This window comes from Ranitomeya variabilis, chromosome 7 (genome assembly GCF_051348905.1).
Source record: "Ranitomeya variabilis isolate aRanVar5 chromosome 7, aRanVar5.hap1, whole genome shotgun sequence".
Lineage (NCBI taxonomy): Eukaryota > Metazoa > Chordata > Amphibia > Anura > Dendrobatidae > Ranitomeya > Ranitomeya variabilis.
This window is the reverse complement of record NC_135238.1, coordinates 77512985-77530831: the sequence shown is the minus strand read 5'-3', so window position 1 is coordinate 77530831 and position 17847 is coordinate 77512985. Positions and strand designations below refer to the sequence as shown.

The following is a 17847-nucleotide window of genomic DNA, read 5'->3' as shown; positions in this document are numbered from 1 at the left end:
ATCGGTGTCAGCATTTTGAAAAGTGTAACAAAAAGAAGTATAGGCAGTCCCCTCTGCCATAAGTGGAAAGGGATCCAAATGGCTATAATATGCCACCTGCACCAAGGAGCTGGAGGCCTAGAGCTCCCGCAGAGTGCTTCATGTACATGAAAGAGTCTTATGGTCGTCCCTAATGTTCTACTTTTATATACTGACTCCGTAACCAGGATTCAATCCATTGAAATAGCTTTACGAACACATTCATACCTTAGCATCGTCGTAATTTTCTTTCCTATTCATAAATTCTTCACAAAGTGCTTTATCCTGGTACACTTCTGCCAAACACACCCTAGGACAAATGGCAGATGATCATCACATACAAAGAACAGGTGAGGAACGTGGCCTGTAAGGCCACCTCACCCTATATACTCAGAATGCCCCATATAGTAACCACATAGAACAGGTGAGGAACGTGGCCTATAAGTTGACCACCATAAGGCAACATCACCCTATATACTCAGAATGCCCCATATAGTAACCACATACATAGAACAGGTGAGGAACGTGGCCTATAAGATGACCACCATAAGGCAACCTCACCCTATATACTCAGCATGTCCCATGTAGTAACCACATACACAGAACAGCTGAGGAACGTGGCCTATAAGATGACCACCATAAGGCAGCCTCACCCTATATACTCAGGATGTCCCATATAGTATTGACATATATAGAACAGGTGAGGAACGTGGCCTGTAAGATGACCACCATAAAGCAGCCTCACCCTCAGTGTTCACCAACTCTGGTCCACAAGAGCCACCAACAGGTCATGTTTTCAGAATTTCCTTAGTATTGCCCAGGTGATACTTGCATCACCTTCACAGACAATAATTCTATCACCTGTGAAATACTAAGGAAATCCTGAAAACATGACCTGCTGGTCGGAGTTGGGGGATCACCTACATACTCAGGATATCCATATAGTATTCACATAATCGGCCAAAGGACCCGGGCACCGAATGGACAGTGCAATAATTACAACAGTAGCCATATAATGCTGCATTGCCGACAAGTGAAGACTTGTGGTGGCTCGACCCGGCAAGAAGAGCTAATCAACACATTGTCAGAGGACTAATGTTCAAATGGGCAACCAAACTAACCCCTCTCAGCAATGGGACAATTTTCAAACATTTTTTATAAGTGCATATATAATCTAAATCTATCTATATAATATATATATATATATATATATATATATATATATATATATATATATATATATATATATATATATATATATATATATATATATATATATAAACAAGTGTATGTGTGCGTGTGTGTATCAACGATGGTGTCATAATGGTTGCCACGGTGACGATGATATCATAAAGGTTGCCATGACGACGATGATGTCATAATAGCTTGTAACGGTGACGGTTAAGTCATAATGGTTGCCATGGCGACGATGATGTCACAATAGGTTGTCATAATGGTTGCCATGGTGACTGTCATAATAGGTTGCCATAGCGACAATTATGTCAGAATGGTTGTCATAGCGAAGATGATGTCATAATGGGTATATGGGCACGGAACTATGGGATGGAGGATGTGTGATGGGTATGTGGGCATGGGACTATGGGATGGAGTATATGTATGATGGGAATATGGGCACGGGACTATGGGATGGAGGTTATGTATAATGGGTATATGGGCACGGGACTATGGGATGGAGGTTATGTATAATGGGTATATGGGCACGGGACTATGGGATGGAGGTTATGTATAATGGGTATATGGGCACGGGACTATGGGATGGAGGTTATGTATAATGGGTATATGGGCACGGGTCTATGTGATGGAGGATAATCATTATAATTTGTTATAACTAACCACAGTTAGTTACTATGACTGGGCAACGCCGGGCTCTTCAGCTAGTTATTAATAAAATGACACAGTGTTAAAATGACAACCATCGCTTGGGTGCCTAGATGCAATTGTGGGTGCCTCATGGATGTCTATATGCAAGTTTGGGTACCGCATGGATGTCTTTATGCAATTGTGGGTGCTTCATGGATGTCTTTATGCAATTTTGGGTATATTTATGCAATTTTGGTACCTCATGATGTCTTTATGCAATTCTGTGTGCCTCATTTCTCCCCAAAATCCCACATTACCCACTAGGGTGCAACCGGGAAAAGATGAAACAACCAAATAGGCACAGTAATTCTGACTTCTCTTAGTCCAGGGTGACTTAATAGGTCTAGTACCCAAGACAGCCCATCGCTCAAAAGGCGTTGAACACCAATCCTGGGGAAATCAACCAATTTCCCCCATTGTTTTTCAAATTTGGCTACTGTCCCTCTCTTTATGAGAGACTTGAGACCTGAATAGTAGCATTCATTCCATTAATCACTTCTGCAAAACAGGCTATGACCTTCCTTTGTTTTTACATTTCCCGGTGTCCTCTGAGAAGATAGATCCCACCTAGTCCTCATTCTGGTGGTGGCAATGGTTTAAACTAAAGCCGAGCGCAGGTTCTTGGCTCTGAAAGAGTTGATGCCCAGCAGTAGAACATTAATAATGGCCAGCCCTCAGTTCCCGGCGGTGTGGAGTCAGTACGTACGCCATAACCTACTTGTAGTTTAGATACGTCTGTGGGTTTTTGATGATGAATCGCGCTCTTCTTCCAATGGAGTGTGAGGTTTTGTCCAGTGACTCGTCCATGCTGGCGTGCATGATATCTCGCACAACTTGCCAGGGAACAAACGGTCTTTTCACCTAAGCAAAAAAGAAAAGAAACAAAAAGCAGAAAATGCCATGTTTCTTTGGTTTCTCGCCTCGTTCCCTGGCTTTCTGCGGCTCTGTGAAGCGTTACCTTTCTGTTCAGGATGTTGCTGGTGATCCGACACAGCATCAGTAACCCGTCTTCTTGGGAGGTCCAGGCCACGCGCAGACGGGTCATTCTTTGGAGAGCGCTCTGGTCGGCCTCGTCGTGGTAGCGGTTTTTCTTGATATTTTTCTCTTCCTTTGTTTCCTCTGACACATTAAAAGTGTGGAAACCATAGATCTACCGTTACACAGCCATTTCTAAGCCTAAAGATATTTCTCCAGAAAAATGGGCTAAAATGTTCAACAAATTGTAGAAGTCATCCTCCAAGGCAGAAATACAGCACATTGCAAGTCGCTATTAGTGATGAGTGAGTGTGCTCGGATAAGGTGTTATCTAAGCATGCTCATGTGCTGCTAACCGAGTGACTTCAGCGTGCTCGAAAAATATGTTCGAGACCCCATGGCTGCTCGAAAAACATGCATACAATCCCTGCATGTGATGTGGCTGTCGAACGCAAGACATGCAGCTGCGGGAACTCAAACATATTATTCGAGCACGCCAAAGAAATTCGATAAGCACCTGAGCATGCTTAGATAACACCTTATCCCAGCACGTTCGCTCATCACTAGACTCTACGTGATTGCCCATTGTGCTTCAAAGTCATTGTTAAGTAAGCGTATCCGGTACATGTCCTGCACTTTAATGAGCTTTACTTACTAAAGAGTCACTAAACTTTCATTTATTAATCAATTTGTCCAGCATGGAAAGTCATGAAACTTTGCAAATCACTTTATTTTGGGGTTTGTCTTCATTCCTATAAGAAATATTACATGTAGTTTCCAATCCCCGGCTTTTCCCCAGTTTGTTTGCCTGCCTTGAGCTGTACTGATAGAAGAATGTCCTCCTTTGTAGTACAGATGATGGCAGTGATGGGTCAGCACCTGTCTCCTCCTCTGAATGTTGAGCTTATCAGAATAACTTCCTGCAGCAGCTCATGACCAGGATTGGCAGACACGGGAGGAGCTGACCCTTTCACTTCCATCATCTGTACTCCAGATGAGTACTGGGGAAAAGCAGGGGTTTGGAAGCTACTTAGATGCATTTTTTTTTACAGCCATGAAGGCAAATTCCCTAATAAGGTTAGTTGCAAGGTTTCATAACTTTCCATGAAAAATAATGAAAAAAAGTAATGAAAATTCAGGAACTACTTCTTGGATCGCCCATAGACCTTACACCTAGAGGAGGTCCACATTCCATTCTGCAATGTCCTAACACGTCATTACGTAAGTACGCTGCACTCGATCCTGGGGGTCTCCCTATAGAGACCGCACAGATGGCTTATTACCGCTTCTGCCTTCCAGACGGCTGTATACCCAGCACTGAAGATCCATGGTGTCTGACTGTTGGATTGGGGAGGGAGTCACATACAGTAATAACAATGGCGATTTGATAGGATTAATCACTGAGAACGGCGTAGAAGGCAGGCAATTTAACCATACTTACTCTTCATCTTCTTTGGTTTTGGCTTCTTCTCGCTTTCCTTCTTTTGCCGTTTTCGCTTCTGGCTTTTCCCCCCATGCACTCGCTTGTTACGGTTGGCTGTGGCTTCCTTCACCATCTGGACAAGTTCTCCTGTCTCTGACATAGAAATCTCTCCAAAGAATTTCTTTTGGTCGCCTAAAACCCAGAATGACAGGGCGTATTGGCAAGTAGGAGACATCTTGTAAACGCTATGTAAGGCTACGTTCACATTTGCGTTGTGCGCCGCAGCGTCGGCGCCGCAACGCACAACGCAAACAAAAACGCAGCAAAACGCATGCACAACGCTGCGTTTTGCGCCGCATGCGTCCTTTTTTTGATTGATTTTGGACGCAGCAAAAATGCAACTTGCTGCGTCCTCTGCGCCCGGATGCGTGCGCCGCAGGGACGCATGCGGCGCAAAACGCAAGTGCGACGCATGTCCATGCGCCCCCATGTTAAATATAGGGGCACATGACGCATGCGGCGACGCTGCGGCGCCCGACGCTGCGGCACAGACCGCAAATGTGAACGTAGACTAACACAGCAAACAGCTGAGGTAAATGCTAGGGGCGGGCAATGTCTACAGAAATGGAGGCCGCATAAGATTGGGGGGCTCTATGCCCCTGAATTAGCCTTTTGTGTGTGGCTTCAGAAATAAGGAGCAAACATCTGCCATACCAAGATCAGCAGATCGTAGGGCTCGGACATGTGAGAAATGTCCTCTCGATAATAATCAAGACTTTGGTGGCAAAATAATGGTAGAAATCCTAAACTCTCACCAGAAAAAAACAAACACATAGAATATCATAACAAATTAATCCCACTTAGTGTATATTGTTTTTTATTAGTTTTTTTTAATTAACCCTGGTATCACATAATCTATAGCATGTATATAGAAATGCTGGGGCCTCACTGTGAAGGCTTGAGATGGGGCCACCTCCATGGACCTCCAATTGCCATTTAACAACCCATTGGGTTCCCACGATCACATTGCAAGGCCCCGATTGGGATGACAGTCACTCTCCCCCTCATCTAACCACGTAGTGATCAGAGCTGGCTCCAGTTGCGGAAGTTATTGGCAGGTGCCAGCTGTGTAAAACAGCCAGCAGCCCCTACGTGTGGAGCTGGCTCGGCACATGAGCCTGCTATATTATATATATATATATATATATATATATATATATATATATATATATATATATATATATATATATATATATATATATATATATATATCTGGCTCGGCACATGAGCCTGCTCTCTCTCTATATATATATCGCTCAACTTCTGCTGTGCAAATACTTCTGATTTCTGACTTCTGGTAGAATTTGACAGACACCACAAAAGGGATGGGGCTTAGCAGCCATGCCTGCCACTATTGAGGTATGTACATACATTGGTATACAGATGCTGATGCAAAGATAAAGGTATCATCACACATACAAATATACAGGTCCTTCTCAAAAAATTAGCATATAGTGTTAAATTTCATTATTTACCATAATGTAATGATTACAATTAAACTTTCATATATTATAGATTCATTATCCACCAACTGAAATTTGTCAGGTCTTTTATTGTTTTAATACTGATGATTTTGGCCTACAACTCCTGATAACCCAAAAAACCTGTCTCAATAAATTAGCATATCAAGAAAAGGTTCTCTAAATGACCTATTACCCTAATCTTCTGAATCAACTAATTAACTCTAAACACATGCAAAAGATACCTGAGGCTTTTAAAAACTCCCTGCCTGGTTCATTACTCAAAACCCCCATCATGGGTAAGACTAGCGACCTGACAGATGTCAAGAAGGCCATCATTGACACCCTCAAGCAAGAGGGTAAGACCCAGAAAGAAATTTCTCAACAAATAGGCTGTTCCCAGAGTGCTGTATCAAGGCACCTCAATGGTAAGTCTGTTGGAAGGAAACAATGTGGCAGAAAACGCTGTACAACGAGAAGAGGTGACCGGACCCTGAGGAAGATTGTGGAGAAGGACCGATTCCAGACCTTGGGGAACCTGAGGAAGCAGTGGACTGAGTCTGGTGTGGAAACATCCAGAGCCACCGTGCACAGGCGTGTGCAGGAAATGGGCTACAGGTGCCGCATTCCCCAGGTAAAGCCAATTTTGAACCATAAACAGCGGCAGAAGCGCCTGACCTGGGCTACAGAGAAGCAGCACTGGACTGTTGCTAAGTGGTCCCAAGTACTTTTTTCTGATGAAAGCAAATTTTGCATGTCATTCGGAAATCAAGGTGCCAGAGTCTGGAGGAAGACTGGGGAGAAGGAAATGCCAAAATGCCTGAAGTCCAGTGTCTAGTACCCACAGTCAGTGATGGTGTGGGGTGCCATGTCAGCTGCTGGTGTTGGTCCACTGTGTTTCATCAAGGGCAGGGTCAATGCAGCTAGCTATCAGGAGATTTTGGAGCACTTCATGCTTCCATCGGCTGAAATGCTTTATGGAGATGAAGATTTCATTTTTCAGCACGACCTGGCACCTGCTCACAGTGCCAAAACCACTGGTAAATGGTTTACTGACCATGGTATTACTGTGCTCAATTGGCCTGCCAACTCTCCTGACCTGAACCCCATAGAGAATCTGTGGGATATTGTGAAGAGAAAGTTGAGAGACGCAAGACCCAACACTCTGGATGAGCTTAAGGCCGCTATTGAAGCATCCTGGGCCTCCATAACATCTCAGCAGCGTCACAGGCTGATTGCCTCCATGCCACGCCGCATTGAAGCAGTCATTTCTGCCAAAGGATTCCCGACCAAGTATTGAGTGCATAACTGAACATTATTATTTGATGGTTTTTTTGTTTGGTATTAAAAAACACTTTTATTTGATTGGTCGGGTGAAATATGCTAATTTATTGAGACAGGTTTTTTGGGTTATCAGGAGTTGTATGCCAAAATCATCAGTATTAAAACAATAAAAGACCTGACAAATTTCAGTTGGTGGATAATGAATCTATAATATATGAAAGTTTAATTGTAATCATTACATTATGGTAAATAATGAAATTTAACACTATATGCTAATTTTTTGAGAAGGACCTGTACATGGCACCGGTCCACAAGTCCTTATACCAGGAAATTGGGTTCCAGCAGACACAAGAAAGCACCATGTATCAGGTAACCAGTGGGAAGGGAAAAGAGCAATCCATCAAATGAACAACCAAAACATAACAATATAGAGAACCTAGGATAGCAGAATCTTGTGGTGACAGATATTGCTGTACAATGTATATAATGTTCTATCACAGAGCCCACGGTGGCAGCAGTGCTTAAAAAACAACAGAAAGGGAAATTGGCATTAAAGGGTTGCTCAGCTTTTATATTAATGACCTATTCCTGAGGACAGGTCATCAATATCAGATCAGTGGTGGTCTGACACCCTACATCCCCACCGATCAGCTGACCTTGGTGGGGACTAGATGTCAGCAGTTGCAGAACTGAACACCACAGCTCCATCAGCACTGGGCCCTGCAGATCTGGCCATATTGTAATGAATTGGCATGGATCAGCAATATCCAGTCACAACTACTACACAGATGGAGCTGTGCCGTTCACCTCTGCAACTGCAAACATCCGGCCGTGGCCGCCACTGAGAACACGTGTTGGGTGGGGGTGCAGGGTGTCAGACATCCAACGATCTGATACTGATGACCTATCTTAGGGGATAGGTTATCAACATAAAGTGAGCGAGCAACCCATTAAATGAGCATAACTGAATGTGGACACAATTAAACTGCCCAAATATATACACCCCCCTCTCAAATCATACTCATATAATTGAATTGCTTTAATTACTTAGAATGCATGAAAATAAACAAGTTTACCATTTGCGTGCTCTTTTCTGTCTGCTGTAATTCCCCTGCAATGAGAGCTTTTATCATACACACTGTACAGCGTGTTTCCCTGGAGCACAGACCACCATAGCTTGCCTAAGTATTTGAATTAATTACACTCCAGGAAAGGAGTTAACTACCAACATCCCAGTAAACTCTCTGCAGCTCATTGATTTTTATGCAGTAGATAGCTCACCTCCCCCCTCTCTCTCAGCTCCTGACAAGATGCTGTTATAAATCTTGCTAAATCACCAGCAACCACCACCAGCTGCTTTCAAAGCAGTAAACCTAATCACAGCCCCCACTTTTCTAACCTGTGTGCTTGTTCAAATAGCCTGTTATCTTTATACAATGAATATAAAAAGTCTGTTACAATTACATTTTTTTTTTTTTGCCATATTAGAAAAAAAAAGAAAATAATGTGGTTGCTAAATATGCACACCACTGAACTCATACTTTGTTGAAGTACACTATGAATTTATGACAGCATTCAGTCGTTTTGGATAGGAATCTATCGGCACTGCACATCTAAAATTGGCAATCTTTGCCCATTCTTCCTTCCTTCCAGATCTGTCATAGAGGGCATCTAGTGTACAGGTCAAATCACAAATTTTCAATTATATTCAGGTCTGGGCTAAAAAACATTAGTGAAGCCATTCTTTTGTTGATTTAGAGGTATGCTTAGAGTCACTGTCTTGGTGAAATTCTTTTTCATCTTCAGCTTTTTAGCCGAGTCCTGAAGATTTTTATGGAAAATTAACTAAAATTGACTGATATTTGCAACTATTAAAAATTACCTCTGCCTTGACTAAAGCCCCAGTTCTAGCTGCTGCTGAACAGTCTCAAAGAATAATTCTGCATCCACCATGCTTGACTGTGTGTTCTTTTGGTGATGCGTGGTGTTGGAATTGTGGCCAAAAAGATCAACCTTGGTGTCATCAGGCCAGAACATTTTTCCACATGCCTTTGGCAGACTTGATCTACGTTTTGGCAAAGCATAGCCAGGCTTGGATGTTTTCCTTTACACAATACACTACAGGCCAGACATACAGTTAGGTCCATATATATTTGGACAGAGACATTTTTCTAATTTTGGTTATAGACATTACCACAATGAATTTTAAACAAAACAATTCAGATGCAGTTGAAGTTCAGACTTTCAGCTTTCATTTGAGGGTATCCACATTAAAATTGGATGAAGGGTTTAGGAGTTTCAGCTCCTTAACATGTGCCACCCTGTTTTTAAAGGGACCAAAAGTAATTGGACAGATTCAATAATTTAAAAATAAAATGTCCATTTCCAGTACTTGGTTGAAAACCCTTTGTTAGCAATGACTGCCTGAAGTCTTGAATTCATGGACATCACCAGACGCTGTGTTTCCTCCGTTTTGATGCTCTGCCAGGCCTTCACCGCAGTGGTTTTCAGTTGCTGTTTGTTTGTGGGCCTTTCTGGGTGTAGTTTAGACTTTAACAAGTGAAATGCATGCTCCATTGGGTTGAGATCAGGTGACTGACTTGGCCATTCAAGAATATTCCACGTCTTTGCTTAAATAAACTCCTGAGAAAATGGACCTTAAAAGTTGTTGTACAATTTGTCCTGAGTACGCTGATACCCCATATGTGGGAGTAAACCACTGTTTGGGCGCATGGCAGAGCTCGGAAGCAAAGGAGCGCCATTTGACTTTTCAATGCAAAATTGACTGGAATTGAGATAGGACGCCATGTTGCGTTTGGAGAGCCCCTGATGTGCCTAAACATTGAAACCCCCCACAAGTGACACCATTTTGGAAAGTAGACCCCCTAAGGAACTTATCTAGATGTGTGGTGAGCACTTTGACCCATTAAGTGATTCACAGAAGTTTATAATGCAGAGCCGTAAAAATAAAAAATCATATTTTTTCACAAAAATGATCTTTTCGCCCCCAATTTTTTATTTTCCCAAGGTTAAGAGAAGAAATTGTACCCCAAAAGTTGTTGTATAATTTGTCCTGAGTACGCTGATACCCCATATGTGGGGGTAAACCACTGTTTGGGCGCATGGGAGAGCTCGGAAGGGAAGGAGCGCCATTTGACTTTTCAATGTAAAATTGACAGAAATTGAGATGGGACGCCATGTTGCGTTTGGAGAGTCCCTGATGTGCCTAAACAGTGGAAACCCCCCAATTATAACTGAAACCCTAATCCAAACACACCCCTAACCCTAATCCCAACAGTAACCCTAACAACACCCCTAACCCTGACACACCCCTAACCCTAAATGTAATCCAAACCCTAACTTTAGCCCCAACCCTACCCTAACTTTAGCCCCAACCCTAACTGTAGCCTTATCCCTAGCCCCAACCCTAACCCTAGCCGTAACCCTAATGGGAAAATGGAAATAAATACATTTTTTTATTTTTCCCTAACTAAGGAGGCGATGAAGGGGGGGTTTGATTTACTATTTATAGCGGGTTTTCTAGCGGATTTTTATGATTGGCAGCCGTCTAAATACTAAATATGTGTACTTTTATTATTTTTTTTCTAATTTAGATAAAGAAATGTATTTATGGGAACAATATTATATATTTTTTACACATCTGAATATTTTTTTTTTACACTATAACATTGCCCCAAGGGGGGGGGGCATCATGTTATAGTGTAAGATCGCTTATCTGGCACTTTGCAGAGCACTGTGTCAGATCAGCGATCTGACTTACAGTGCTGCAGGCTTACCAGCGCCTGCACCGAGCAGGCGCTTGGTAAGCCACCTCCCTGCAGGACCCGGATGCAGCCCCGCGGCCATTTTGGATCCGGGGCCTGCAGAGAGAAGAAGGTAGGAGACCCTCAGAGCAACGCGATCACATCGCGTTGCTCCGGGGGTCTCAGGGAAGCCCGCAGGGAGCCCCCTCACTGCGTGATGCTTCCCTATACTGCCGAAACACTGCGATCATGTTTGATCGCAGTGTGCCAGGGGTTAATGTGTCGGATGTCAGCTGCGATATGCAGCTAACACCCGGCCGCGCTCTCCCCATGAGTGCGGCCGATCGCTATGACGTACTATCCCGTCGGTGGTCATACGGGCCCATACCACCTCGACAGGATAGTACGTCACATGTCAGAAAGGGGATAAAATTCATTGTGAAAATGTCTATAACTAAAATTAGAAAAATGTTGTCTCTGTCCAAATACATATGGACCTAACTGTATATGGAAAATACGGGAGAATGTTGTCACATGTAGTTTACAACCAGTACTTGCCAGAAATTCCTGCAGCTCCTTAAACGTTGCTACAGGCCTCTTGTTAGCAAAATTTCTTTATGTCTATTCAGGGACGTTCACTTCTCTTCACTGTTTTTATGGGAAGTTCACATCTAGGTAATGTCACTGTATTGCCAAATTAAAGCCACTTCTTGATGGCTATAAAGGTACAGATGATTGACCTCGTGGAGACCAAAACATCCAACACCGCGGAGACACCATCACGTGTTTCTCAACGCAGTGATCCAGAACACTGCCCCAATATGCAAATGCATGTAGAGTAGCTGCGGAGACACCATCACGTGTTTCTCAACGCAAGCAGTGAATAGCCAGGCCTTTCCCCGGGAAGGAACAACCATGGGAAGGGCAGCATCCGATAAAGGAAAACATCCAATAAAAGAAGACCTCCTATGCCAAGCATGGTATCTAGGCACTGCTACTAATAGCCAGTTTCCTACTCCACACTGATGAGGGGCAAAAACCCCGAAACAGCTGTCTGTGGATGGATACCATGCTTGGCATAGGTGGTCTTCCTTTATTGGATGTTTTCCTTTATCGGATGCTGCCCTTCCCGTGGTTGTTCCTTCCCAGGGAAAGGCCTGGCTATTCACTGCTTGCGTTGAGAAACACGTGATGGTGTCTCCGCAGCTACTCTACACTTCTTGATGGCGGTCATCACAGTTTTCCATGGTATATCTAATGCCTTGGAATTTCTTTTGTATCATCATTTTGACTGACTTTCAACCATGAGATCCCTTTGCTGTACGGTAAGCTGTTTATTACTTTTGCTGCAAAATGCAACTAAGAAAAAATTCAGGAAAATACTACTAGAACAGCTAAACTTATATTAGGTTAATGAATCACTGTAAATGATGGCAGCTGTGTACTTACTACTGTTTACCAGGAGCGTAATTGTGATTCGCTAATTCTAAATACAACCACATCCCTAATTATAAGAGTGTGTTCACACCTTTGCAATCAATTTTATTTGTATTTTTATTTCCCCATCAAAATGATTTCCATATGTTTCTCAATTGATTTGTACAGATTATGGGTGACCTTAAAGGTGGAAAGAGTCCTGAAATAATTTTTTTGGGGAAATATTTGTTTTTTACATGACAAAAACCTGGGATGTGTAGATGCTTTAGATCCGCTGTATGTAAATATAGTGATAGAGTACATACTCCAGAAGAAAGCATTTATAGCGGAACCATAAAGCTCAGCACAAGTTCTACTAATACTACAACTCTGCTACTAACCAGAACTGTCAATCAGGATAAAGGGCCCGCCCTCCCAGAAACCAGGAAGTCAGAAGACTGCAGAGCGGTGAGCTGCTCAGGAGACAGAACCCTCTAAGGTTATAATGAAATCACAGCAAAGCATTTACCTCGGGAGCGTAAGGGAAGATTATGCTTATTCAGGAAGGTCTGGAGTCTCACAGTAAGCCTGTCTTGTGAAGACGAGTTCTTTAAAGAAAAAAGAATCACAATTTCTCAAAGCTGTGCAGCAAAGTACATGAAATAAGATAATGTAACTTAACATTTATGCAAATTAGGGCTGTAAACACCAATCACAACCGACCTTCTTATTGTTAATGATATAGCTGATCCAAATCCAATTTCGCTTTAGATGACTGTAAAAGCTCGAGTCCAGGCCGCCGGCTCCTAATCCATCTCCGGGAACGGTGCCATCATCCACAACTTCCCTGCTGCCCCTGGAATGGGAAATACAGTAAGTAACCCGTGTAAGTCATAAAAGACTAACGAGCTCTCCACCCAATGGCAATATTATGCATACCAAAAAAGTTCCAATGATTTGCAAGGCTGAAAGTTTCCATTGATTGGGCCCTGGTACTTAGGATACAATATATCCAGAAAGGTTTTCACTCCACTATGAATTATGGAAATGTTAACAGGTGTTGACCACTTTTTAAAATGACACAAAACAATGTGGAGGGGCATAGAAGACGCACTGCAGGGTCTTTGGTGCCACCGGCTGCCCAGCAACTCGGCCACAAAGGGTCAGACCATGTAAAAATACAGAACGGGGTCACCGAGTGCACTAAAGTCACCAACACTCTGCTGACTGCATAACTGCACAGTCCAAATGTTATATGGTATTACCAGGAAAAACCAGTGCACCCTCCACCCCATCCCCCAGGAGGTCCATGGTATAGGTTTCTATGGACGAACAGCTACATGCGAACCTTACATCACCAAGCACAATGCCAAGCAATGGATAGAGTGATGTAAAGCACTACACTACTGGAGTCTGAAGGAGTGGAAACATATTATTCCAAGATCTATTGATTAAAATGGACTTTGTTGGGCAACCACTGTAAGCAACTCATAAAACAATGGGTTAATTTTTCAAGTGGAATATGAAGACGTACGGGATAATATCCAGAATGTTAAATTTCCGCTCCAGATTTTGCTTGTCTTCCTGCTCCACCTCCATCTCTGGCTCTAACACGCTTTGATCTTGGGGATTTGCCTTCTTTCCACGAGAACAACGAACGACACCTAAAGCCAAGTACAAAGCAGTGGTCATTAGACCCGCAGGTTTCCATTAGTAGGCATCTGTCCCCCTGAGGATACGGCTTACCTAGAGGCGTATTCAGACATACAAACTGCAAGTCAAACCAATAATTCTCCACATCTTGGAAACTTTCTAAGCTGTAAGAGCGCTTCTCGAAGGGATGACTCGCCTGGGCTATGTTGTAGTGAGGCTCACACACCGTGGTGTCCACAATGGTGGCATTTTTCTTCACATACAAAAATACCTTAGGAGAAGAAAGGACAGAAACACTTTATATCAATTTTACAGCAGAATTCTACCTTCTAGAGGGATTTTACCTTCAGTAAACCCTCCATTTTTCGGGCTATAGGACGAACCCAATTATAGGCGGCTCCCCAGGGTTAGATAACAGAAAGTAGGAGAAATAGATTTCATGATAACTGACTCTTCCCTGGTGGGCTATCAAAAGTAGGGGCTGATGTCACTAACGTTAGTGATTTACTGTGTGAGATGGTGAGCCAGGGATTCCAGTGGCTCTTTTTGTATATATACTATTGATACTTACCTTTTGCGCATGGATGTTTGGACCTTTTTCTTGTGAGGTTTATTTGTTTGGGGGAATATGGGGAGCTCTCTTGTGGTATCGTCACTCCCCCTTGTTTTGATAGCCCCTTAAGTTCTGAGATAAGCTATGATTTTTTATAGAGTACGATGAGGTGGCCCTACAATATCTGGAGCATAGTCTGACTCCTGGCCATCATTCCAGCATTTACGCTTCATCTCCCTGATTTACCGGCGTCACTTCCGAGACTGTGTGATGAGCAATGCGATCATGAGTATGGAATCTCAGGTACTGTTTCAGCTTCATGGTTATTGTTTCCTGCATACTTTGAAGAGTTGTTTTACGTAAAGGGTTTTTCCCACGAACAAAATTAATTTTAATCACTAGATCCTGGAATAATAATAATTTCCACAATTAAATGTGTTTAAATAAAATGTTCCTGTGCTGAGATAATCTTATAAATGTGCCCCTGCTGTGTAATGTCTGTGCCTGACCGCACAGGAACATGGTCTGATCATACCACAGCTCCTGGAGGCCGATTCTCGTGCATCTCTCTGTCCGGCCCATAGTCCTGAACAGATCATTTACATTTCTGTGGACTAAGTTATCAGATCACAGATATCAAAGTATCATGTTATTCCGTTTCCTATGACCTGCATGCCCATATAGATGGTTAGGAGGGCTGATCCTGCTGACAAATTCCCTTTAAAAGTCCTGCGTATAGCTCCTTAAAGGTTTGTGTGGTTTCCTTTGTAACACCTTGGATATTTTGTTCTTGTGTTCTCGATGACATTTTGGTAGGCCAACCACTCCTAGCAGGGAGAACTGGGCATAGTGCAAGGCCATAGTGGATAGACTGCAGAAGGCACGGCGGAAATGACTATTATGTTAAGCAAAAAAATAAAAGATTACATCTTAAAATATTTTTAGCCCACATTAGTGATGGTCGAACGTGCTCAGATAAGATGTTATCTGAGCATGCTCAAGTGCTAACCAAGTGTCTTCGGCGTGCTCGATAAATATATTCAAGTCCCCGTGCCTGCATGTCACGTGGTTGTTCACCAGCCGTAACGCATGCAGGGATTACCTGTGTTTAAGCAAAGTGTAATAATGAGAAATAACAGAGGGAAAAATTATTGACCACGCTTATTGAAATTTATTTGATACTTTGTTCAAAAGCCTTTGTTGCTGAGGACAGCTTCAAGACGCCTTCTGTATGGAGAAACTGGTTGCCTTTTGGCCTCCAAACATGGTGTGTATTATGGTATCCAAAGAGTTCTATGTTGGCATAATCTGAGCAGACTATATATATTATAGGCCATCAACTGAACCAGATGATATTAGTTTTCACTAAGTGGCAGGATTGCTTTCTAATCACTGATAGATTTCTGCTGGTGTCATGACTTTCCATGGCTTTATGCACCTCTTTTTCTTCACGTGCTCAACACATTTCTCTGCGTCATTTCTCATTATTACACATAATTTATGGACATCTATGGTTTGATTTATTTGCGTTTCACAATAGCACATTTAGAAATATATTTATTTAAAAAATTAGCGACGTCTAATACATCTGCTGTATGTATATATGTAAAGTAAGCTGGCGTCATCCAGCTCACATACGTAAAGCATATTCACACAGACAGCAGTGTTAACCTACCTGATCTTTGTCTTGAAATTTTTCAGTTGGCCCGAACTGTAGCAGACCCATCCAGTTTAATTTTTGTAGTCCCTGAAACACTGAGAAGACATATCTCCTAAAGAAAAATAAAAAAGACAGCCATAAGAAAAAGAGAGAAAGATGAATAATATTTGCCCCCTTAAGGGTGCCACTTTTATATAGTAATTGTATTAAATTAACTTGGGCAGAATATTTTTAAACCAAATTTCCACATTTTAGCACAGATAGTTCCACAAACCTTTTATAGAGCAGTTGCTGTCGTATTGATCGGGGCAGGTACCTGATCAACGTGTGCTTTTTAATTGGATCATTTAAATAGCCATCAAGGTCGTCAACCTAAAAAATATAGAAGAAAATCGTTATGTTCTGCAAGTAAATATTCTAAGCTTTAAAAAAAAAAAAAAACATGAAAAAACACACAAAATTGCCTGTGTGCACGCTCCCAAATGTCTGCGTTTGTAATATTCTTTATCAGTAATCGATAAACACCAATAAAAGTAAAAGTGGAAATTCTAATTTATTTTAGATTCAAATCACATAACCCATTGCCATTTAATACTTAGCGAACATAGTTTTATAGATACACAACGCGATACCCCCCCAAAAAAAACAGATATTGTCTTTGGGTTTCTCCTGCCAGGTGCATGTCTGAAATACTCTTCTGAGTCAGTACGCAGTCGACATTGATGGGGAGGGTTGAGTTTACTCTTAGTGATTTTTTTTCCTTTCAAGAGTTTCATCATTTGCCTATTTTGCATTTATTACTACAATTGACCACCCTAACTGATGAAACGTGATGAAAGTTCAACAAACCATTCTGGAACATCTGCTGCCATTGGACCATTCATGAACTCATGGAGTTATCTGGGAATTCATTCATTTCCTACCAGCAAATTTTAACAGAGAAATTGTGCATGAAACAAGCTGCAGCAAATTTCCTGCCTCGCCTCACACCCTCGATAGAAAGACACCGGTCTGGCTATGAATGGAGAGATCTTTGAAGGAGATTGAAGGTACAAATAAATAAACAATGGGCCCAGTTAATCAAGGCATTGTTCACACCGCTCTTGATGAGGGGACGTACTGGAGTCAGACGCTCCCGATTCATGAAGAGGTGTGTGTGTCTTCATGAATCTTGAGCATCTAACAAGTGGACTGTCATGTGCTTCCATACGCTACACCAGGAATCTCCCTCTTAAGTCAGGAACTGGAGTGAGATTTCTGGCGTACGGAACCACCGCACCTCGTCAAGAATTTAGCGTCACGCCCCTGCTGAGTCCCTGTCCTGCCCCACCTCAGTTCATTTTGGTGCAGCTGGGAGAAACTGGTGTGAAAACTCAGAGCTGCACCTAAATTTTGCAACTTTTTGAAGCTTTTACACCAGAATTCTGAATTGAAAGCTTTGATGATTTACTGACAAAGAATGTACACTGCTCAAAAAAATAAAGGGAACACTTAAACAGCAGAATATAACTCCAAGTAAATCAAACGTCTGTGAAATCAAACTGTCCACTTAGGAAGCAGCACTGTTTGACAATCAATTTCACATACTGTTGTGCAAATGGAATAGACAACAGATGGAAATTATTAGCAATTATCAAGACACCCCGTATAAAAGAGTGGTTCTGCAGGTGGGGACCAGAGACCACATCTCAGTACCAATG

General features: G+C 42.3%; 1 protein-coding gene across 2 annotated transcripts in view; it reads right to left on the bottom strand.

Moving 5' to 3' along the window:
* GTF3C1 (general transcription factor IIIC subunit 1) overlaps positions 1–17847 on the bottom strand; it is an 82497-nt gene that overhangs the window by 23942 nt on the left and 40708 nt on the right. For both annotated transcript variants that reach the window (XM_077275291.1, XM_077275289.1), the window contains exons 17-26: positions 16422–16519; positions 16163–16259; positions 14028–14205; positions 13816–13945; positions 13005–13137; positions 12811–12889; positions 4316–4489; positions 2858–3018; positions 2618–2760; positions 247–328 (exon numbers count right to left, since the gene is read on the bottom strand). In XM_077275291.1, coding sequence (XP_077131406.1) covers positions 247–328; positions 2618–2760; positions 2858–3018; positions 4316–4489; positions 12811–12889; positions 13005–13137; positions 13816–13945; positions 14028–14205; positions 16163–16259; positions 16422–16519 — 1275 coding nt within the window. The remainder of the gene's footprint in view (positions 1–246; positions 329–2617; positions 2761–2857; positions 3019–4315; positions 4490–12810; positions 12890–13004; positions 13138–13815; positions 13946–14027; positions 14206–16162; positions 16260–16421; positions 16520–17847) is intronic.